General features: G+C 52.2%; 3 protein-coding genes across 10 annotated transcripts in view; 1 reads left to right on the top strand and 2 right to left on the bottom strand.

Moving 5' to 3' along the window:
* The window catches only part of PPP1R13L (protein phosphatase 1 regulatory subunit 13 like), a 16,813-nt gene extending 16,510 nt beyond the window's left edge, over positions 1-303 (bottom strand). For all 3 annotated transcript variants that reach the window (XM_036345400.1, XM_036345402.1, XM_036345401.1), the window contains exon 1: positions 9-303. The gene's annotated coding sequence lies outside the window, so the exon portion shown is untranslated. The remainder of the gene's footprint in view (positions 1-8) is intronic.
* On the top strand, positions 296-2,816 carry POLR1G (RNA polymerase I subunit G). 3 transcript variants are annotated; one of them, XM_036345405.1, is made up of 3 exons: positions 296-429; positions 799-940; positions 1,109-2,816. In XM_036345405.1, exons 1-3 carry the CDS (start codon positions 408-410, stop codon positions 2,544-2,546), a joined length of 1,602 nt encoding a protein of 533 aa, XP_036201298.1. In that variant the 5' UTR covers positions 296-407; the 3' UTR covers positions 2,547-2,816. The 3 variants fall into 3 exon arrangements, with proteins under 3 accessions (XP_036201298.1, XP_036201299.1, XP_036201297.1); XM_036345406.1 differs by lacking the exon at positions 296-429 and having other exon boundaries at positions 588-940; positions 1,109-2,369; positions 2,424-2,816; XM_036345404.1 differs by lacking the exon at positions 296-429 and having other exon boundaries at positions 588-940.
* On the bottom strand, positions 2,655-21,901 carry ERCC1 (ERCC excision repair 1, endonuclease non-catalytic subunit). 4 transcript variants are annotated; one of them, XM_036345408.1, is made up of 10 exons: positions 21,773-21,901; positions 21,170-21,293; positions 19,899-20,114; positions 16,157-16,260; positions 15,310-15,409; positions 13,532-13,608; positions 4,629-4,728; positions 3,300-3,371; positions 2,997-3,065; positions 2,655-2,762 (listed from the first exon to the last, which is right to left on the bottom strand). In XM_036345408.1, exons 2-10 carry the CDS (start codon positions 21,272-21,274, stop codon positions 2,709-2,711), a joined length of 897 nt encoding a protein of 298 aa, XP_036201301.1. In that variant the 5' UTR covers positions 21,275-21,293; positions 21,773-21,901; the 3' UTR covers positions 2,655-2,708. The 4 variants fall into 4 exon arrangements, with proteins under 4 accessions (XP_036201301.1, XP_036201302.1, XP_036201303.1 ...); XM_036345409.1 differs by lacking the exon at positions 21,773-21,901 and adding an exon at positions 21,536-21,596; XM_036345410.1 differs by lacking the exon at positions 21,773-21,901 and adding an exon at positions 21,475-21,502.

The following is a 21,901-nucleotide window of genomic DNA, read 5'->3' as shown; positions in this document are numbered from 1 at the left end:
TTACCTACCTCTTTACGGACTTCAGACCAATCGATCCTCCTGTCTCTTTAAGAGTTAGGTCCCATCAATGTGGCTGCCCCTTTAAGGCGACGTTGGAGCAAACAATGTCCGAGAGACTAAGGGGGGTGCCCGCCGAGGCCTGGTGGGGCTCTACCTCCCGCCAGACCTCGAATCAGCTGCTTCCGGGAGCAGATTTACAGGAACAGAGGTCTTCCATGGTTGTCTGCTCCGCACAAATGGGAATTTCCCGCAGTTCTGCTCACAAAGCGAGCGGGCTCCCAGCGACACCTCCGCGTCCCCGCACCCTTTGGGCGCTCCCGAGCCAGGCCCCGCCCCCTCGGCTCCACGTGGTCGGCGGCGGGGCTGGGCGGCTCAGCTACGGATCGGCCGGAGCGGTGGGTCCCGGGATGGCGGGTGTCCCGTCCGGAGGTGAGTTGCTTCAGGGCGGGCCGACGGGGTGCAGAAGGCTGGCTGGCGGGAGGGGGGAGGGGCGCCGGGAGCGCCTGGACGGAAGAAGGGACATCCCCGGAAACAGGACCTGCGAAAAGCATGCCCCGAGGAAGGCGGGGGTGTTGGGAGTTGGGCCGGAGAGAGGATATCTTGGCAGGGCGACCGGTGTAGAAAAGAGCCCCCCAGGATTTGGATCAGTGGAGAGAAAGGGTCTCCGTGGAACCGACCCTGGGAGAGACCGGGTGAGGGCCTTCGGGGTGCTCAAGAGGTTGGGACCGGTGCGATAGGCGCCCTGGAGGATGGGACTGGCAGGAAAGTGTCGACAGACCCCCGTTTCCCCTTCTGCAGGTGCTGCTCGGTTCTCTTGTCCCCCCAACTTTACCGCGACGCCCCCATCGTCAGAGTGCACTCGTTTCTCCTTGGAGGCGCTGACGGGCCCGGATACGGAACTGTGGCTCATCCAGGCCCCTGTAGACTTCGCCCCAGACTGGTGAGTGGTCCCAGCCGCCTCCCTGGAATACCCGCCACTCCAGGGGATGCACTTGGGGGGAGTTTAGAGGGCTTGTCCTAAGGAACCTAGCAATGCAGCTCCCCAGCGCCTCTCCCTGTGCCACCGAAAGAATCTGACCGCTTCTGCCCTCCCCCTCTATCTTTTCAGCCTCAATGGGCGGCTGGTGCCTCTCTCTGGCTCCCACATGGTGAAGGGCAAGGTGGCAGGCAAGCGGCACCGCTATCGGGTCCTCAGCACCGGCAGCCCCCAAGCTGGAGAAGCAACCCTGCTGGCCCCCTCCGCAGGGGCAGAAGGCGGACTCACTTGTGCCCCAGCCCCCAAGGGCAGCCTAAGGATCTTAGAGGGTCCCCAAGAATCCTTACCGGGGATCCCGCTGCAACCCATTCCCACCAGCCCCCCACCACAGATCCCCCCTGGCCTGAGGCCTCGGTTCTGTGCCTTCGGAGGCAGCCCACCAGTCACAGGGCCTGGGTCAGCCTTGGCACTGAGGTCACCGGCCTCAGGGAGGAGGAAAAAGAAGAGGCATGTGTCCGAGGTCTCCGTTCCTGGGGAGGCAGTGAATGGGCACGGGACCCTGGAGGCGGACACAGCTTTGGGGCCCCCAGAGATGGATGTGGGGAAGAAGAAGAAAAAGCAGCATCCCAATGAACTGGAGGCGATGAAGCCGGAGCCCGGGGCTGAGGTGCTGGAACCGCCGGGAGTGCTGTTCCCATCCACCAGCAAGAAGAAGAAAAAGAAGCCTAAAGAGACAGAAATGGGGGTGCTGGAGCCAGAAGAAAGGACTGTGGAGCTGGAACTCATGGTTAAAACCGAGCCTCTGCAAGAGACAGTCCTATCCCCCACCAAGAAGAGGAAGAGACACAAGGGGACAGAAGGGATGGAGGCTGTGGAGGGGATGAGAGCCGAGTTTCAGCTACAGGTGAAGGAGGAGCCCCAGGAGGAGGCCATCCCACTGCTGTGCTCAAAGAAGAAGAAAAAAGGAAAGGGGCACAGAGTGCTGGTGGAGCCAGGGACTGAGGCTGTGGAGCCAGAGATGAGCACGCTGGAGCTCCCAGGGGAGAGGATGGAGCCCGAACTGCCACGTGGTGAGGGTGAGCCACAGGCCGAGGCAGCTCTGGCGTCCACCAAAAAGAGGAAGAAAAAGGAAAAATGGCAAAGCCCGATGATGGAGCCAAAGACAGAGGTGGTGGAGCCCCAGGAAGAGGTGATGGTGCCTGGGCTGCCAGGCGATCTTGAGCCTCAGGCAGCTCTAGCATCCCCCAAGAAGAAGAAGAAGAAAGAAAGAGGGCACAGACGGACAGAGCCAGGGACTGAGGCGACTGACCCAGGAGGTGAGATGACGGAGCCTGAGGCCAGGGCAGATCCAGCGTCCACCAAGAAGAGGAAGAAGTGGGGCCAGGAAAGTGGGGTGCCAGAGACGGCATCCCAGGAGGGGGTGCCAGAGACGGCATCCCAGGAGGGGGTGCCAGAGACGGCATCCCAGGAGGGGGTGCCAGAGCCGCCACTGAATCCAGAGTCTGGGGAGGTGGCTCCCACGAGACGGGAGAAGAAGAAAAAGAAAAAGCTGCAGCAGGATCCTGTGTAGTCTCCTCCAGGGAAACGGACAACTGCTAAGGAAGCTGAGGTGGCCACCTGGGCCGTCAGAGCCGAGCAGAGAACCCCTTCCGGTGGTTGCAGCAGCACACGAGCAGGAGCCTGGCAGGAAAATGCTTTATTGTCACCCTGGGGGCCTCCTGGGCAGCTGAGGTCATCGGGGCACTTTCAAGAAGGGCTCGTGGAGGACATCAAACAGCCTGCGGGCCTGGGTCCGGGAGAGAGAAAGGAGCCAGTCATTAAATGAGCCATTTGTTTGGTACATCCAGAGTGGACTTTGGTTCTTTTCCTCCCAGGCTGGCTGTGTGAGGTTGGGCTGGTACCCACCCTCTCTGGGCCTCAGTTTTCCCCATCTATAGGAGAGGCACTGTGGGACTTCGGAAACCTCAGAACTTTAGGATGGGACCCCTCCTGCCCCTGACCCCGTTCCCAGATCTCTTACCTTCTGGGGCCCCAGGCCCGGGCACAAGGCCAGATCTTCCCTCGATGCGGCTATGAGCTGTTCCAGAGACTGAGGAAGGCAGGAATGAAGGGTCAGGGGAGGTGAGCATAAAACTCTGCCCTGCCCCAGCTGATCAGGGATCTAAGATATTCCTGAAAGGAGGTGAGGGCCTGTGGGAGGGCAGGGAAGGCAGGAAGGGGGGGGGGGGGGTAGGGAAACAGTAGGGGGCTTCCTCAAAAAGGCACGGGGGGGGGGGGGGGGCGGTGTAGAAATGCCTGTACGGACACAGGAATCCTTCCTTACCCCAAAAGTGGTCAGGAGGGTCTGACTGTCCGTTTTGTTGACGGACTTCACAGTGGTCAGACACTCAGTCACCTGGAAGGGGAGGAGGAGGCAGAGTATGTTGGCAGAAGAAAAAGGACAGCCCACGAGGGCAGTGCTGTTACCACTGTGTCCCCAGACTGCCTTGCATGCAGGTGCTGCTTAATAAATGCCTTTTTTTTTTCTGATAAAGAGGTCATCTTAGAGTGATCCCCAAATAGCTGAAAGGGTGTCGGTCATGCAACGAGAAGATAAATGCCACTTGTTTATCTCGAGTTCGTTCTGCCCAGGGGAGGACTAGGCTCTGAAGTTGGAGCTGTGTTCAAACCAGGCCCCACTGCTTACTCCCTGTGAGGTCCTGGCACAGGAATTCATCTCTAGGCCTCCATTTCCAGGCAAAAGGGAATCCTAGCAGTACCCACCTCAGGGGTGGCTGCAGGCATCCACCATTACTCTATCACTAGAGGCCCAGTGCATGACATTTGTGCACTGGGGTGGTGGTGGGGGGTGTCCCTCAGCCAGGCCTGTGCCCTTTTGCAGCCCAGAGCCCTCATGGAGGCATGAGGCTCCTGCCACAACAGCTGTACTCGCAAGCTGTGAGCCCGACTTCTGGCTGAGGGGCGCTCCCCCATGGGGGCGCACTGACCACCAGAGGGCAGCTCCACAGGTGGTCAGTGAGCATCATAGCGACCAGTAGTTCTGCTGTTCAGTTGATTTGCATATTACCCTTTTATTATATAGGATTGGAGCCCAGATTCAATTGTTCGTTCAGTGGATAGTCCTTGAGTACCCATTGAGAGCTGGGTGGTGCTGGGGACACAGCAGGGACCAAGACAGCCCAGCTCTGCCCTCCTGGGGCTCCCAGTAAAGTGTGGGAGACAAATTAGTTCCAGACAGTGGTGACTCAGATGGGCTGGGATGGGGGGTCCATTGGGGGCACCTGGCCTGGCCTGGAGATCAGGGAGGGCTTCCTGGAGAAGAGAGCAACAGAGCTCATGTGTGAAAGATGGGATACTGAGAGAGGCCGGTAGGTGTGGGAGAAGGGACAGAATGCAAGGGCAGGGGGCGGCAGGGCCTGGTAGAGCAGGGCAAGAAAGCCAGGCTTTCCCTGAGGGCACTGGGGAGCTGGGGAGGGCAGGATCAGGTTTGTGCTTAGAAAGACCCCGTTAGCTGCTGTTCGGGTGGGAGAGGGGAGACTGGAGGTGGAGGGTGGGGTTGGGGAGGAGAGGCATGACTGGCGATCGGAAATGAAGCTCAAACACCCAGCAAGGTGCTGGGGGAGGGCCGGGCAGGGGGGTGACGTGGCCTCACCCGGGAGACGAAGTCCTGCTCCAGCTTCTCCATCAGAAGGTCTGCTGGCTTCTGCTCGTAGGCCTTGTAGGTCTCCAGGTACCGCCCGGCCTCCTCGGGGCTAGGGTGAGAGGACATGGGGGTCATGTTTTAGATTCATTTCATTATGGTAGTAATTGCTGATGCTAAAAATTTAAAACTCTAATATATAGGAAAATGAACAGCCCTAGCGGGTTTGGCTCAGTGGACAGAGCGTCAGCCTGCGGACTGAAGGGTCCCAGGTTCAATTCTGGTCAAGGGCACATGCCTGGGCACCAGTAGGGGGCGAGCAGGAGGCAGCCAATCAATGATTCTCATCACTGATGTTTCTATCGCTCTCTCCCTCCCCCTTCCTCTCTGAAATCAATAAAAATATATTTTTAAAAAAAGAAAAATGGCCCTAACTGGTTTGGCTCGGTGGATAGAGTGTCGGCCTGCGGACTGAAGGGTCCTGGGTTCAATTGTAGTCAAGGGCAGGTACCTTGGTTGCGGGCACATACCCAGCAGGGAGTGTGCGGGAGGCAGCTGATTGATGTTTCTCTCTCATCAGTGTTTCTAACTCTCTATCCCTCTCCCTTCCTGACTGTAAAAAATCAATAAAAAATATTTTTTAAAAAAAGAAAAGAAAAATGAACATTCTCAGCCTCCTCTAAATGCCCCCTGGGTATTTTACACATTTTTTCTGGCTAAAGACCAGAGCTTGGGGACCCTGACCAGTTGGGTTCAGGGCTCACTTCCCACATGAGTGACCCTGAGCCAGTGATTTTAACCTCTCTGAGCCTGTTTCCTCATCTGTCAGGTGGGCTGGTGGCAGAACTGTGACAGTTCAGTGAGTCACCGCTCTGTCAGGGCCTGGCATGGAAGCCTGTTCAAGAACTGTCAGCTATTCTGGAAGGGACGCCAGCGACGGGACCCTTTGCTGTGGGTTTGAGAGAGGAGAACCAGAACTACTGTTTATTTTCCCAACCACAGGAAGACAACCTCATGAGCATTCAGCTTCCTACCACCAAGAAAAGCAGCTTCTGAAAGGGTTCCTATACGGCCCACCTTCTCCTTGGTTGGGTAGCTAGTTGGTTAGAGTATCTTCCTGATATGCCAAGGTTGTGGGTTTGATCCCCAATCAGGGCACATAGAAGAAGTAACCAATGCATGTAAAACAAGTGAAACAAAGCAATGTTTCTCTCTCCTGCCCCTTCCTCTCTCTAAAATCAATCTATCAATCAATCAATACATTAAAAAAATAAAGCCCACCTTCAAAAGAAAAGCTCAGCCCTAACCGGTTTGGCTCAGTGGATAGAGCATCAGCCTGCGGACTCAAGGGTCCCATGTTCGATTCTGGTCAAGGGCATGTGCCTTGGTTGCGGGCACATCCACAGTAGGGGGTGTGCAGGAGGCAGCTGATCAATGTTTCTCTCTCATCGATGTTTCTAACTCTCTATCCCTCTTCCTTTCTGTAAAAAATCAATAAAATATATATTTAAAAAAAGAAAAAGAAAAGCTCAGAGTGCTGACTGCTGAATCCTTTATAGCAATAAACATGATTTAATAATCACCATTAATTTTTACATTAGGCCCAGTTTTTTTGACAAGTAATTAACTGTTTCACACAGTGGAAACAGCTAAATCATAAAAAGGGTCTATATGTGCTGGCCTTTTTCCTCTGGAAATTGAGACTAATGAACTGAGTCGAAGTAAAGTATTTGTCTTGCATTTTCTTAGCCTTCAAAATCCAGCTAGTAAAAAATGTTGATTAAATGTCGATTGTATTTTTTATTCCATTCTTGAAAGAAACGTTCATTTTTCTAATTCTTCGGGATATTTTGCAGCCATTTAATAAATGAGACTGAGCTCTGTCTTCTAACGTGGAAAGATGTCCACGTTATATTGTAGAATGCAAAAATGAAAGCAAGTTATAGAACTGGATCCAGTGTGCTAACCTGTGTGTCCTGAACAAATGTCATTACAATAATAATAATAGTACCTGCTGCATAGAGAGAAAAGCTGCAAAACCCATTTTATGGAAAAAACCCGCCAGCTCTACACTCTGCTGCTTCCCACACAACAGAGTGACTTTTATACTTGCTTTTGCTTTAATATACAACTAATACATAAGTACATTTTTTCCAAATACTCCAGCAGTATAGAGGTACATACCCGGAGGGAAGGCACAGAGTTACAAATATCCTTTGGCCTAAAAAACCCATTCCCGGGACTCAGGACAGAAGCAGGAGTGTTGGTGGTAACAGCAGAAGACAGAGACCACCCCAGTGTCTACCAATAGGGGTTGACCTGTTCCATCTACACAATGGAATAGTTTAACGGCTGGAAAAGAATGTGGATCCAGACAATGGGATATGATTCAGTGATTAAAAACAAGTGACCGCCCTAACCGGTTGCTCAGTGGTTAGAGTGTCAACCTGCAGACTGAAGGATCCCGGGGTTCAATTCCAGTCAAAGGCACATACCTCGGCTGCAGGCTTGGTCCCTGGCACCAGCCAGGGAGTGTGCAGGAGGCGACCAATCGATGTGTCTCTTTCACACTGATGCTTCTCTGTTTCCCCCCCTCCCTTCCATTCTCTCTAAAAACTCAATGGAAAAAATATCCTCGGGTGAGGATTAACAATGACAACAAAAAAAGTCAGTTACCAAGACATGAAAAGACATGAGGAACCGTCAGAGCCCAGTGGAAGGAGCCAGTCTGAAGAGGCGTGTGAGACAGAGTACAGTCTAGGCTGGTGTCTGCCCCGGGCTCCTGGGACAGCTGCCGAGACCCTCTGAGTTCCTAAGTGCCAAGAGCCCCGAGCATCTTCTGTTCTAACGAGGTGACTCTTGGCGGGCTCCTGGGTGGGGCCGGTCACCGGAAAGTCCAAGCCATGATTAGGAACCTGGTTTCTGCCCCAGCCCGACCCCATCCTCCGGGGACGGAGAGGGGCTGGAAGGGAGTTAATCATTGATGGTGCCGACGTGCGGGAGCTTCCTACTCTCTCAGAAGCACGGGTTCAGAGAGCATCGGGGCTGGTCAGCACATCCACCCCAGCGGCGTGACTCACGCCCTCTCCACGGGGACAGACAGTCCTGCACTTGGATCCTCCCAACCTCGCCCTCAGTCTCTCCTCACTGGCTGTTCATCTATCTCCTTTAATGACTGGTAAACAGCCTGGCTGGTGTCTCAGCTGGTTGGAGCGGCGTCCTGTGCACCAAAAGGCTGCGGGCTCCATTCCTACTCAGGCCTTGGTTTCGGCCCGATCCCCAGTCAGGGTGCGTTCGGGAGGCAGCTGATCAATGTTTCTCTCCCCACCCCCACTCCCCATTCTCTAAAATCAATTAAAAAACACATCCTCGGATAAGGACTAAATTAAAAAAGAAATAAACTGGGAAACATAAGTCAGTGTTCTGCTGAGTTCGATGAGCCACTCCAGCGAAGTGTCAAACCTGAGGGGTCGTGGGGACCTCCCTCTATAGCCGCTTGGTCGGAAGCACAGGTGACGGCAGCCGGCGCCTGGAGTGTGTGTGGGATCTGACTGTCTCCAGATAGATGGCGACAGGATTGAGTTAAATTGTAGGAAACCTGAAGGGTCCCAGGTTCGATTCAGGTCAAGCGCATGTACCTTGGTTGCGGGCACATCCCCAGTAGGGGGCGGGCAGGAGGCAGCTGATGGATGTTTCTCTCCCATCGATGTTTCTATCTCTCTCCCTTTCTCTCTGTAAAAAATCAATAAAATATATTTGAAAAAAAAATTGTAGGAAACCAAGCCGGTATCGCAGAGGATTGCTTGGTGTGGGGAAAACCCCGCACATTTAGTGGCCGGAAGTGGAGTGCTTTGTGAGTAGTGAAGGAGACACAGGATAAAGACCCGCAGTGAGGAAGAACTGGGGCTCTCCCGGCACAAGAGGGCCCCGGGTTTCTCCACTTCAGCTGTATACTCTATGACTCCAGTAGGACATTCTGGAAAAGGCAAACTGTGCAGACAGTACAAAGAGCAGTGGTTGCCCGGAGGGAGGGAGGGATGACGAGAGAGAACACAAGGGACTTTTACGTAGGGCAGGGAAACTATTCTGTAACCTGCTGCCCCGCCCCATCCAAGAGAGACACAGAGGGGCTGGACATGGAGTTAACCATTGGATGCAGGAATTTTGGACGTATGTCATACCTCTGTCAAGACCTATAGAATGTACAACACAATTGTAACAAATGTATCACACTAAATGTAAATGTAATACAAGATGTAAATACTAGGAGAAATCGTATGTGGGAACTCTATACTTTTTTTTTTGAATTGACTAGAGAGGTGGAGGGAGCCCGGCTGGCATGGCTCAGGCCAACCTATGAACCAGGAGGTCACGGTTTGATTCCCCGTCAGGGCATATGCCTGGGTTGTAGGTTTGGTCCCCAGTGGGGGTCATGCAGGAGGCAGCCGATCAATGAATCAATGATTCTCTCTCATCATTGATGTTTCTATCTCTCTCTCCCTTCCTCTCTGAAATCACTAAAAAAAAAAATTATATATATATATATATATATATATATATATAATTTTTTTTTTAAAGAGAGAGACAAAGGCAGAGAGAAACATTGACTGTTTGCCTACTGCCTGCACCCCAACCGGAATGGAACCTGCAACCTGGGCATGTGCCCCGACTGTGATCGAACCCACCACACTTTGGTACACAGGACGACGTTCCAACCAACTGAGCCACACCGGCCAGGGCAGAAGTCTGTACTTTCTGATCAATTTGTCTATAAACTTAAAACTGCTCTTCAATAATAATGTGTACTGATTTTTTTAAAATGTGGATACTATATTGGACTACTGCACAGCTATGAAACAAAGAATGAGGCTGCTCTCTACACGGACATGGAAAAGACCTCCAGATAATGACACCGCAAGGCACAGAGCAGTCTACAGACAGCGCCCAGCGCACTGCTCCGACTTACGACTTGTCGACTTTACAATGCGCAGAAGTGATGCACACCCAGCACAGACCGGCCAGGCTGCCACGCCGTCCTGCAGGGGAGGTGTATTCACTGCATTTCACCTGACGGTATTTTCAGCTTACAATGGGCTTATTGGGTGGTAACCCCACCCTAAGCCAAGGAGCATGTGTACGCAGTATATGCTACGTCTGTCTAAGAAAGGAAGGAAACTGAGATGTTTTCGCACATGCTGCTTGTGTTTTATAGAAACATTGAAAGGGAACCAGGAGACCAACAACAGTGGGAAGGGGAAGGGGAGTAGGAGGGAAGGGGTAGAGGAGACACTTCTCCGTATATATTGCTGATTATATGTGTGTGTGTATATACTGAGTGGCCAGATTATTATGACCACCCATCAGTACAATGAAGTAAATTAGTTATGCAAATAATAATAATAATAATAATAATAAAACCTTGAGAGTATTCGCTTAGGAAGTTTTCAATATTCAGTATTTTTGGAAGTGTCAATGAAGTACTGATGGGGTGGTCATAATAATCTGGCCACTCAGTGTATATGCAGTCTATACATTATACCCTTTCTATATCGCTTCTGAATTTTGAACTACATGTTACAGCCTGTGTCACTGCACACACAAGCAGGGATCATCAGCAAGTAGAAATTCCAAGTGCAGAAATTTATGTGTCTATTTTCTGGTTTTTAAAAATTAGTATTACTTAAACTGGTGATTATAATAGAATCAGGGGCATAGAAAGGGAGTGGACTGACTATTCTTGGGGGGGAAAGGGGTGTGGGGGGTGTGGGAAGAGACTGGACAATAATCGTGCACCTATGGATGAGGACAGTGGGGGGGCGGTGAGGGTGGAGGGTGGGGTGAGAACCGGGTGGAGGGTAGCTATGGGGGGGAAAAAGAGGAACAACTGTAATAATCTGACCAATAAAGATTTAATTAAAAAAAAATAAAATAAAAAATAAAATAAAAATTATTACTATTAAATTTACTGGGGTGACACTGGTTAATAAAATTATATAGGTTTCAGGTGCACAATTATATAATACATCATCTGTACACTGCATTGCATGTTCACCACCCAAAGTCTAATCTCCTTCCGTCACCATATATTTGACCCCCTTTACCCATTACTACCTCCATGTTTGGACATCAATCACGTCTCCTGCCAACCGAACATGCAGGTGCCCGTTTCATACTCTCCGTCTTGATGTTTCACCAAATTAATGGGTGAAAAATGGCACCTCATTTTTCAAATTTTACTTTTTTCCTGATAAACTATAATATGGTTGATTAATTTTCTAGGAGTTTTTGGCCACCTGTATTAGACTTTTTAAAAATTGGGTCACCTTTTTCTTCTTGACTTGTAGGAGGTTCTTTATAAACATATAATGAATATTAGCATTTAGCCCTGCCTGCTGTGGCTCAGTTGATTGTAGTTTCGTCCCAAACACCAGAAGGTGGCAGGTTCAGTTCCGGGTCAGGGCACATACCCAGGTTTTGGGTTTGATCCCCCATTGGGGCACGTGCAGGAGGCAACCAACCGACGTTCCTCTCTCACATCAATATTTCTCTCTCTCCCCCTCCCTTTCTCTCTCTAGGGTTAATTTATTATTATTATTTTTAAAATCCTCACCCAAGGATTTTTTTTTAAGACAGTGGAAGGGAGAGGGAGAGACAGAGAGAAACACCAATGTGAGAGAAACACATCAATTGGTTGTTTCCTGCATGCCCCCTAACCAGGGATCGAGAGCCTGCAAGCGAGGAACATGCCCTTGACCGGAATCGAATCCGGGACCCTTCAGTCCTCAGGCTGACGCTCTATCCACTGAGCCAAACTGGCTAGGGTTTTAGATTAATTTTAAAAATAAATAAAATATAAAGTTGACTGTGGCTTTGAGGTATTAAAAAAAATTTAGGATTAAAAAAACAACAACATTAAAATCAATGGAGAAAATGTCCTCAGATAAGGATTAACAAGAATTTAAATATATTTTACCATCCTATCCTATATAATAAAAGGGTAATAAGCAAATTGACCCTAACAGCGGAACGACCAGAACGACCGGTCGACCAGTCACTGTGAGGCGCACTGACCACCTTTCGGTCCCTTCCCCCGGCCTGCAGGCTCCCATCACCCGATGGAATAGGGAACCAGGGGTTGTTGGTGGCCGGGGGTGGGGCCGGCAGCCGGCAGCCGAGGAGATGGCCCTGATGGCAGGCCAGGCCTAGGGACTGTATCCGTGCATGAATTTCTTGCACCAGGCCTCTAGTATAAATATAATTTGCATGTCCATATATAAATTAGGGACCTTAAATCTGTTACATACACACCTAGTCTTTTTTCTTAGTTTGTCATTTGCCCTTTTTTTGTTGTTGTTAATCTTCAACCGAGGGTATTTCTTCCACTGATTTTTTAGAAAGAGTGGAAGGGAGGGAGAGAGACAGAGAGAGAAAAATCGATGTGAGAGAGACCCATTGATTGGTTGCCTCCTGCACGCCTCCAACTGGGGCCAGGGATCAAGCATGTAACCGAGGTACATGCCTTTGACCAGAATCGAACCCGAGACCCTTCAGTCCTCTGGCAGATGCTCTAACCACTGAGCAACAGGCTAGGGTTGTCATTTGCCTTTTAACTTTGTTTACAGTATCTCTTAACATCCAAAAGTTTCAAATTATAATTTTCTCAAATCAGCCAATCTTTTCCTTTATGGATTTAGGGGTTTATGTCTTGCTTTGGAAGACTTTTCATACCCCAAGATTATAAAAAATATTCTCCCATTAAATTTCTTGTAACGCTTTTATTGTAAAAAAAATTTTTTTGGTTAAGCCTCACCTGAGGATATTTTTTCCACTGATTTTTATTCCCATTGATTTTTAGAGAGAGTAGAAGGGAGGGAAGGAAAGGGGCAGAGAGGGAGAGGAAGAGGGAGAGGGAGAGAGAGACAAACATGGATCAGTTGCTTTCCTTATGTGCCCCAATCGAGGATTGAAACCACAACCCAGGTATGTGCCCTGACCAGGAATGGAACCAGCAGTCTTTTGGTGCATAGGACAACATTCAACCAACTGAGCCACTCTAGCTGGGCTATTGTACTTTTTTCCCCCTAAAATATATTTTTATTGATTTCAGAGAGGAAGGGAGAGTGAGAAAGAGATAGAAACATCAATGAGAGAGAATCATTGATTGGCTGCCTCCTGCACACCCCTTACTGGGGATGAAGCCCACAACCTGGGCATGTGCCCTTGACTAGAATTGAACTTGGGACCCTTCAGTCCGCAGGCTGATGCTCTATCCACTGAGCCAAACCAACTAGGGCTATTGTACTATTTTTTTAAAAATATATTTTATCGATTCTTTTACAGAGAGGAAGGGAGAGGGACACAGAGAAACATCCATGAGAGAGAAACATCGATCAGCCGCCTCCTGCACACCCCCAACCGGGGATGTGCCCGCAACCAAGGTACATGCCCTTGACCGGAATCGAACCTGGGACCCTTCAGTCCGCAGGCCAACGCTCTATCCACTGAGCCAAACCGGCCAGGGCTATTGTATTTTTAAAAAAATCACTTGTCAGGATTTTCATTTTGTTTATGGTGTGAGAGAGGGGTTCTTTTTTCCCCCCAATTGGAGAACCCATCTATGGTCTTTAGAGAGCCAGACGTGCAATTAATTGTTCAGCTAGATTTTATGTCTAATTCATAAGTGACTAGTACGGTCCTGGGAATTTGATCTACGTTACCTGCCTTTGTGCCTACATCCCTACAAGAAAGACAGTAGGACCCTATTTTACAGATGAAGACATTGAGGCCAGAGAGAGGCAGTGCCTGGACCAGGCTCACAGAGAGTTCATGGGAGGAGAAGAGAAGGGCTGAGAAGGCTGGGGGAGAGGAATGACTCTCGGGATAGAGCCTGACCTGGCTGGGAGCCTCGATCTCACCTCCAGGCAAGGACCAGGGTGCAGTCTGCCAGGATGCACATCTTAGCCAGCTCCTTGAGGGCCTGCTGAGGATCTTTCTGGGCAGAGGAGAAAATCAGAATGAGAGATCTGGGAGAAAGCAAGGCATTATAGTCTTGAAAACACAGTGGCTTAGGATGCCAGGAACCTTCCATTCAGTTGACACTCCCTAAGCTCCTACTGGGCGCCTGGCCTGTGCTGGGCAGTACCAGGACCCAGCAGTGACCGAGACAGCCCTGGTTCTATCCTCCTGGAGCTCAGTCTGAAGAAGGGACAGACCCATCCTCAGACAGTGAGGACCCAGAGTGGCCAGAGCTGAAGGGGCTGGGGGCGGGGAATCCAGGGGAGCCTATGACCTGGGTGAGTTCAGGGAGAGCTTCCGAGAGGAGAAGACATCTGAGCTGAGACCTTACGGAGGATGAAGAGGAGTAAAGGCAGCACAGGAGAGCAGAGAAGGGAACCTTAAACATAGGGAAGAGCATGTGCAAGGAAGGGAGGAAAGAGAGGGCTGGAGCAACTGCAATCACTCAATATGGGATGGAGGATGGGAAAGAAAGGTTTTTGTTTTGTTTTTTAATATATTTTATTGATTTTTTACAGAGAGGAAGGGAGAGGGATAGAGAGTTAGAAACATCGATGAGAGAAAAACATTGATCAACTGCCTCCTGCACACTCCCCACTGGGGATGTGCCCGCAACCAAGGTACATGCCCTTGACCAGAATCGAACCTGGGACCCTTCAGTCCGCAGGCCGACGCTCTATCCACTGAGCCAAAGCGGTTAGGGCAAGAAAGGTTTTTTTAAAAAATTGATTTTAGCCCTAGCTGGTTTGGTTCATTGGACAGAGCATCGGCCTGTGTACTGAAGGGTCCCGGGTTCGATTTCGGTCAAGGGCACATGCTCGGGTTGCGGGCTGGATCCCCAATAGGGGGCATGCAGGAGGCAGCCGATCAATGATTCTCTCTCATCATTGATGTTTCTCTCCCTCTCCCTTCCACTCTGAAACCAATAAAAATATATTTAAAAAATAAATGGATTTTAGAGAGAGTGGAAGGGGGGAGGCGGGAGGGGGAGAAACACCGATGTGTTTGTTGTTCCACTTATTCATGCATTCACCAGTTGATTCTTGTATGTGTCCTGACCAGGGGTCAGACCTGCTACCTTGACGTATTGGAACAACACTCTAACCAAGGGAGCCACCTGCCAGGGCAAAAGAAGGGGTTTTCGCACGGGAGCTTGGGCATGAGCCCAGAGAGCTGGGCGAGGGTGGGGACACAGAGAGCGTCCTGGGCCATGGCGAGCACTGGGAAGCCACTTAGGGTATTTTTGGTTGTTGTCAATCCTTACCCAAGGATATTTTTTCCACTGATTTTTTAGAGAGTGGAAGGGAGGTAGGGAGGGTGGGAGAGAGAGAGAAACACTGATTTGAGAGAGACACATTGATTGGTTGCCTGACTGGGGCCAGGGATCGAACCTTCAGCCCTTGACCAGAAATCAAACCCGAGACCCTTCAGTACGTGGGCCGATGGTCTAACCACTGAGCACAATGGCCAGGGCCCATTTAGGGGTTTTAACACCAGACGGGTGTGTTAGGAAGACCCCTCTGGCAGCTATAAGGATGAGAGGGGTCAAGGCTGGAGGCCATGAGACACTTGCATTTCTCCCTGGAAGGGGTTCAACAGTCCCCTTGGCTACCAGGAGGCCCAAGGCTCCCCGCTGCACAGGCGGGGCAGTGAGGCTGGAGGGGGGACCCCTGCTTACCACATCCACCTGCACGAGCAGGACCCGCAGGGCGAAGCTCTTGCCCAGGCTCTGCAGCCGCTCGTGGATGTAGTCCGGGTGGAGGTTGTGGTAGCGGAGGCTGGGAAGGGGAGAGGAAGGATTGAGAGGTCTCGTGGCCCCGAGTTCCGGGGAGCCCTTCCTCACGCTAACACGCAGGGAGCTGGGGCAGCCTGGCCAGAGCTGAGGCTCGGAGAGGGTACGCGGCCTCTCCCTTGCAGGAGGGGCACAGAGGGGTTTGCAGCAGCGGCTGCCTGGCTCGGGCTCCTGCAAGGTCTTCACTGAGGAGCGGAGACTGGCTTCAGGCAGAGGAGACCAGTGCCCTGAAGAGCAAGACCGGGACCCGCGCGGCTGGTCTTGGGAAGCAGGGGCCACCCCAGGACTTTGGCTGGTGGGGGGGGGGGGGGGGCTCCTGCACCTGGGAACCAGGGGACATCCCTGCCCAGGAGCCGCCAGCTCTCACACCTACAGGGAGGCCAGCAACTCAGAAGTTTCACTTCCCCTCTGCCTCTGTCTGGAGAAGGGCTCCGGGTTTAATGGGGGGTGCGGGGGGAGGGGAGCTCAGGGAGATCTGGCTCTTGTCAACTTCAGTCCTGGATGTTGGAGTCACTCAGTCTGGGGCACGAGTGACCCGGCCCCCAACCTGCTCAGACACAGGAGTCTGGGCCCTCAGCTCTTGTCACTCCGGGCGTCCCCAGGCCCGGCCTCTTCCTCCCACCCGAGGCCCAGAGCGCCCAGGGCCATGCCTGGCGGTCTGCTGGGGAAGAGCCTAGAAGACCAGCGCACACCCTCCCGTGCCCTCCTGAGGTGGGACAGCCCCAGAGCTCACCTGAGGAAGAGGGCACAGGTGCTCTGACCCAGCACGTAGTCAGGAACCACGTCACCGAATTCCCAGGGCACGTTGCGCACGAACTTCAGTACGGGGTTGCCCCTCTGGGGAGGGAGGGAGAGCAGAAGCCATGAACAGGGATGACCCCCCCCAGCATCTCTCCACCCTTCTCCTGCCCTGCGCCTGGGTCTTGCAACTTCTCTCTCCTCCTCTGCCTGGTCAGTTCTGCTCAGTGGTTAAGCATTGAACCATGAACCAGGAGGCCGCGGTTAGATTCCCTGACACCCGTGACGAAGGGAGAGGGAGAGAGATAGAAACATCAATGATGAGAGACAATCATTGACCAGCTGCCTCCTGCACGCCCCCCACTGGGGATCCCGGGCATGTGCCCTGACCGGAACTGAACCGCGACCTTCTGGTTCATTGGTCGATGCTCAACCACTGAACCACACTGGCCAGGCAGACTCACCTCCTCTTTAGCCCAACATGTCCTTGACATTCCAGCTCTGATCTAGACCCCGCTCCCCGAGCCCCAGGCTTGAACTGAAGGGTCCCTGGGTCTGTCTCTAATTCAGCCTTTTCTCCCAGCCCAATCTGGGTGTCCTGTGGCCACCAGACACTTCCCCTGGACGTCCACCTCCTGTGTCCAAACGGCCCTCAGCATCTGCCCTCCCACTTCCTCCCCCCCCCCCCCCGGCACCGGCTCCATCGTCCAGAGACCCCGACTTGGTCACGGACACTTCTCTCTCTTCCACCTCCCCCTCCTCCTCCTCCAGGTAAGGATCTGCCATGAATGTCTCCCCTCCACTGCCAGCACCGTTGCCCAGGCCCCCACACCACCGCCTCCTGGTCTCCTGCCCCAGTGGTGTCCCTAAGTGGCCACCCTCCAAACAGCACCCAGAAGGGTCATCCTACAGCACAGACCTCCTCCTCCCGGCTCTAAAGCCCGCTGTGGCTCCCCAGTGCCTTCAGGAGGAGTCTCATGTGGCTCCACACGTCAGGCTCCCAAAGCCGGAGTCTGGTCAGCAGGCTCCTCTCCCGTTCTCCCCTGACCTTACCCTGTAGCCTAAAACTGCAATTCTCCGGGGAAGTCAAGCTCTAATCCATCAAGTATTTAATGAGCACCACCCGTGTGTCTAAGTGCTGGGGAGATAGCAGTGACCCAGACAGACAGAATCCCTGCTCCCGTGGGGACACAGACATTAAACAGAATGATCTCGGGGATGAACGTGTGATTGCCAAGTGAGGTGGGGTGTGGTTCTAAGAGGGTGGGACCTGCTCTCGTGGTGGGTGTGGGTCAGGGGTCCTCAAACTTTTTAAACAGGGGGCCAGTTCACTGTCCCTCAGACCGTTGGAGGGCCGGACTATAGTTTAAAAAAAAAACTATGAACAAATTCCTATGCACACTGCACATATCTTATTTTGAAGTAAAAAAACAAAACGGGAACAAATTCAATATTTGTATTTGCATGAGGCCCGCGGGCGGTAGTTTGAGGACCCCTGGTGTGGGTTGGTCAGAGCAGCTGGGGCGGGAAGGGCCTGCAGGGGTCCGCAGTCCCGCAGGCCCTGCGCCATCTGACCCGAGGCACTGGGAGCCATGGAAGGGTCTGGGCAAGGGAGGGACGGATCGTACTTTAACTTTTGAAGGACATGGCCAGAAGCAGGAGGACAGACAGTGACAGGTGGGGAGAAGGTGGGGAGACTGGGACATTCGCACATTCCTGGTGGGAATGTAAAACGCTGCAACTTTTTAGAAAATAGTCTGGGAGTTCCTGAAAAAGTTTAACATGGAGTGACCATGTGACCAGCAAATCCACTCCGAGATCAATACCCAAGAGAACGGAAAACATTCATCTGCACCAAAGTTCACAGCAGCATTTTTATAATAACAAAGAAGTACAAATAACCCAGGGGGTTGTCCACCAGTGGAGGAATGGATAAACAGGATGTGGCAAATCCACAGAACAGAATATTACTCAGCAACAAGAAGGGATGAATGAACCTTCAACAAGCTCAGTGAAAGAAGCCAGTCATCAGCTGATGGACGTTTGAGTTCTACCCACTTTTTGGCTATTGTGAATAAAGCCGCTATGAACACTGGTGTACAAGATTTTGTGTGGACACACATCTTCATTATCCTTGGATATGTACCTAGAAGTGGACTTGCTGGGTCATATGCTAACTCTATCATTAAACATTTAAGGAACTGCCAGACCATTCTCCAAAGTGGCTGCACCATTGCACATTCCTGCCAGCAGTGCCTGAGGGTTCCAGTTCCTTCGCAGCCTCACAGCACTCGTTATGTCTGTGCTTTTTAGTCTAGCCATTCTAGTAGGTGCGGGTGGGATCTCATTGTGTTTATTTTTTTTTATATATGTTTATTGATTTCAAAGAGGAAGGGAGAGGAAGAGAGAGAGATAGAAACATCAATGATGAGAGAGAATCATTGACTGGCTGCCTCCTGCACTCCTGGGCGTATGTCCTGACCAAGAATCAAACCACTGAGCCACACCGGCCGGGCACTCATTGTAGTTCTGATAAGCACTTCCCTGATGGCTAATGATATTGAGCATCTTTTCACCTCTTTTTCTTTTTAAATTGTTGACAGTTTTACAGATGCCCCCCAATTCCTCCCAGCCCCTACCCCACCCCATCGTTTCACATTCTGGAGTCCTACTGTTGTCTTTGTATAAAGAACACCGGCTCCATCAATTGTGGAGACTTTATGCTTCCTTTCTATCACTCTATCCCCTGAGCCTAGAACAGCATCTGGCAACCTCTGAATGCATTTGTGGATTATAAGTGGATGAACCCCCATTTTATTTTATTTATTTATTTTTAAATATATTTTATTGATTTTATAGAGAGGAAGGAAGAGGGCTAGAGTTAGAAACATCGATGAGAGAGATCAGCTGCCTCCTGCACGCTCTCTACTGATGATCAAGCCCACCACCAAGGTACATGCCCTTGACCAGAATCGAACCCGGGACCCTTCAGTCCACGGGCCGACGCTCTATCCACTGAGCCAAACCAGTGTTTAGGGTGTGAACCCCCACTTTAAAGGCACAGATGGGTTAAGTCACTTGCCCAAGATCACACAACTACTATGTAGCACAGCAGATTTGAATTCGGGTCTGTGTTCAATAAATAGTTTTTGAATAAAAGAACAAAACTGGGGTTAGGAAATGTAGCTGCACTAACACAATCACACCCTGGATAAGAACAGTCAGCCTGCTGTGGATGGAATGTGTCTGTCCCACCAAAAGTGAAACCCTAACCCTCAATGCAATGGGATTAGGAGGTGAGGGAGGTGATTAGGTCATGTGGGTGGGGCCCTCATGAAGGGGATTAGTGCCCTTATAAAAGAGACCCCAGAGTTCTCTCACCCCTTCCTTCACTGTGAGGACACAGTGGGAAGACAGCCCTCTATGAATCTCACCAGACACCAATTCTGCACGTGCCTTGATCTTGAACTTCTCAGCCTCCAAAACTGTGAGAAATAATTCCAAAACTTTTGTCTAAGCCACCCAGTTTTTGGTATTTTTGTTATAGCAAAATAAAACATGTGGGGCAGCATCAATCTACACACAGTCGTTGAATGAATGAATGAATGAATGAACTGTGTTGCTGACAGTACAATGGCCAGAACTTAGACCTCCTTCCACTGCCTACCAGAAAGCCATCCTTATTAATATTTTCCCCACCAAAACTTAAAGCCCCACTTCCCCATCCTCCTCCTCACCTGCCGGGGGCTCACAATGATGCTGTTGGATTTTGCCCCTGGTTTGGGAGCCTGGTTGGGGGTCTCTCCTGCCTGGGGTTCTGGCCCGGTGGGGGGTGCGGCGCCAGCCCCTCCTGCAGGTCCTGAGATAGCATACTCAGCGTAGGTCTGAGGGGCCGCCTGGGCTGAGGTCTCTGTGGTGGGATGGGTCCGAGTGGATCTGAATAAGGGCTTAGCCTGTGGGGAGAGATGGTGGGACGGATCAAAATCAGAATCTCTCTACTTCTCCCAACTTCTCAGCCTCCACCTTGGTCCCAGTCACCACCCTCTCTCCCTGGGACCACTGTCATCACCTCCTCACCAGTCCCCTGCCTAACCCTCACCGCCCCCCACACTGTCATATCATGTCCGTCCTCCGCCCATAGCCTGCCTCAGAGTAAAAGCCAAAGCTGTCACCACAGCCCACTCTACCTGCTTTCCTTATTCAGTCCCATTGGCCTTCTTGCTGCCCTCAAACTTGTCAGGCTCTCTCTGACCTCAGAGCCTTTGCACTGGCTGTTCCCTCTCCCACAGATGTCACGTAGCTCGCTCTATCACTTATTCACGTCTCTGCCAAGATGTCACCTCCTCCGGGAGGCAGTCCTTTGACTGTCCTACCTAAGGCAGCACCTCTCCTCCATCACACTCTATATCCTTAGCCTACTTTCTCTTTCTTTTTTTAAAAATATGTTTTTATTGATTTCAGAGAGGAAGGGAGAGGGAAAAGGGGGAATAGAAACATCAATGATGACAGAGAATCATTGATCGGCTACCACCTGCACGCCCCCCCCCCCCCGCCCCCCTTACTGGGGATCAAGCCCACAACCTGGGCATGTGCCCTGACCTAAACTGAGCTGTGATCTCCTGGTTCAGAGGTCGAAGCTCAACCACTGGGCCACACTGGCTGAGCCCACTTTCTTTTCTTCATAGCACATATGTCAGCAAGAAACCCGGGCCTTGCAGGGTGCTGGCCACATAAAGCACATCCCGGGGCCACTCGTTTGCTGCCAGTTCGCAGCCTCTGCCTTAGCCTCTCTTAGAGCCACCAGGACGTTTTACAGACAGAGAAACTGAGATGGAAAGCAAAGGGCTGATTGCCCAAGGTGACCCAGGCTCCAGCATTTCCTAACCCTCCCTGTAGCCCCACTGCCCCCCCCACCCCCACCCCGTCACTCTCCCTCCACAACCCTCCCAGCCTCCCAGCGGCCGCCCAACCCCCCCCCCCCCCCCCCCGCCCCATCTCTCTGTCCTACCCCAGCAGGAGGGGCCTCATCCCCGTCTAGGGGTATGAGGAATTTCTTCCTTGTGGGCGGCTCAGCAGGCGGCCCAGCAGGCGGCCGCACTCCCCCTTCGTCCATCCCACGGCTCTTCTGGGGCCTGTAAATGAAGACAGGGCGGCGGGGCGAGTGAGACATCAGCGTCTGCATTCCCATCCCCCCAGCAGGAACCCCCGCTCACAGCCATCTGCCCCCCACCCCGCCCCCCAAAATCCCAGGCCTCCATTGCAAACACCCAGCGCCCCAGGTTCTCCAAAGCCCCGTCCCGAGGGAGCCTCCACCTGCGGCTCGCCCCGCCCCACGAGGCCCCTGCGTCCCATTCGTGTCCCTCCCTCACCGTACCCCGCCTTTCCAGCGCCCGCTCCGCCGCGGTCCCCACCTTCCGTCCGCCCCGCCCCAGGGATCGCACCTGGATGCCCGCCCCTCCCTCCCTCCTGTCCATCTCGGACACCGCAACTGCTGATTGGCTTCAGCGGCTGCCAATCGCCACCAGCAGCCTCCAGCCCTCTCCCCCTCCACCTGTCTCCCCACTGCCCTTCTCGCCCCAGTCCCCGTCGTCGCGGTGCCGGGAGGACTCACCTCCCTGTCCCCGAGCCGCTGGGAAAAGAGCGGGGGCCAGAGCGTCCCCGGGATCGCTGCACTTCCGGCCTCTCTAGCCCTCGAGCCCAGAGCGCGGTCCCGCTCAGCTCTCTATGGTCGTGGAGGACT

The sequence above is a fragment of the Myotis myotis genome, unplaced genomic scaffold (assembly GCF_014108235.1).
Source record: "Myotis myotis isolate mMyoMyo1 unplaced genomic scaffold, mMyoMyo1.p scaffold_m19_p_19, whole genome shotgun sequence".
NCBI classification, from domain to species: Eukaryota; Metazoa; Chordata; class Mammalia; order Chiroptera; family Vespertilionidae; genus Myotis; species Myotis myotis.
This window is presented reverse-complemented; position numbering and strand designations above follow the sequence as displayed.

Bases quoted from the DNA above. Each gene is read 5' to 3' on its own strand.
- ERCC1 (XM_036345408.1), bottom strand. From the start codon at position 21,274: ATGGACGAAGGGGGAGTGCGGCCGCCTGCTGGGCCGCCTGCTGAGCCG. The intron at 15,410-16,156 runs GTGAGCTCTGGG...TCCCCTTCCCAG, and splicing joins ACCTGTGCCCTCTTCCTCAG to CCTCCGCTACCACAACCTCC. The intron at 3,372-4,628 runs GTGAGGCCACGT...CTCCCCTTCCAG, and splicing joins AGCAGGACTTCGTCTCCCGG to GTGACTGAGTGTCTGACCAC.
- POLR1G (XM_036345404.1), top strand. From the start codon at position 750: ATGGGACTGGCAGGAAAGTGTCGACAGACCCCCGTTTCCCCTTCTGCA. The intron at 941-1,108 runs GTGAGTGGTCCC...CTATCTTTTCAG, and splicing joins GTAGACTTCGCCCCAGACTG to CCTCAATGGGCGGCTGGTGC.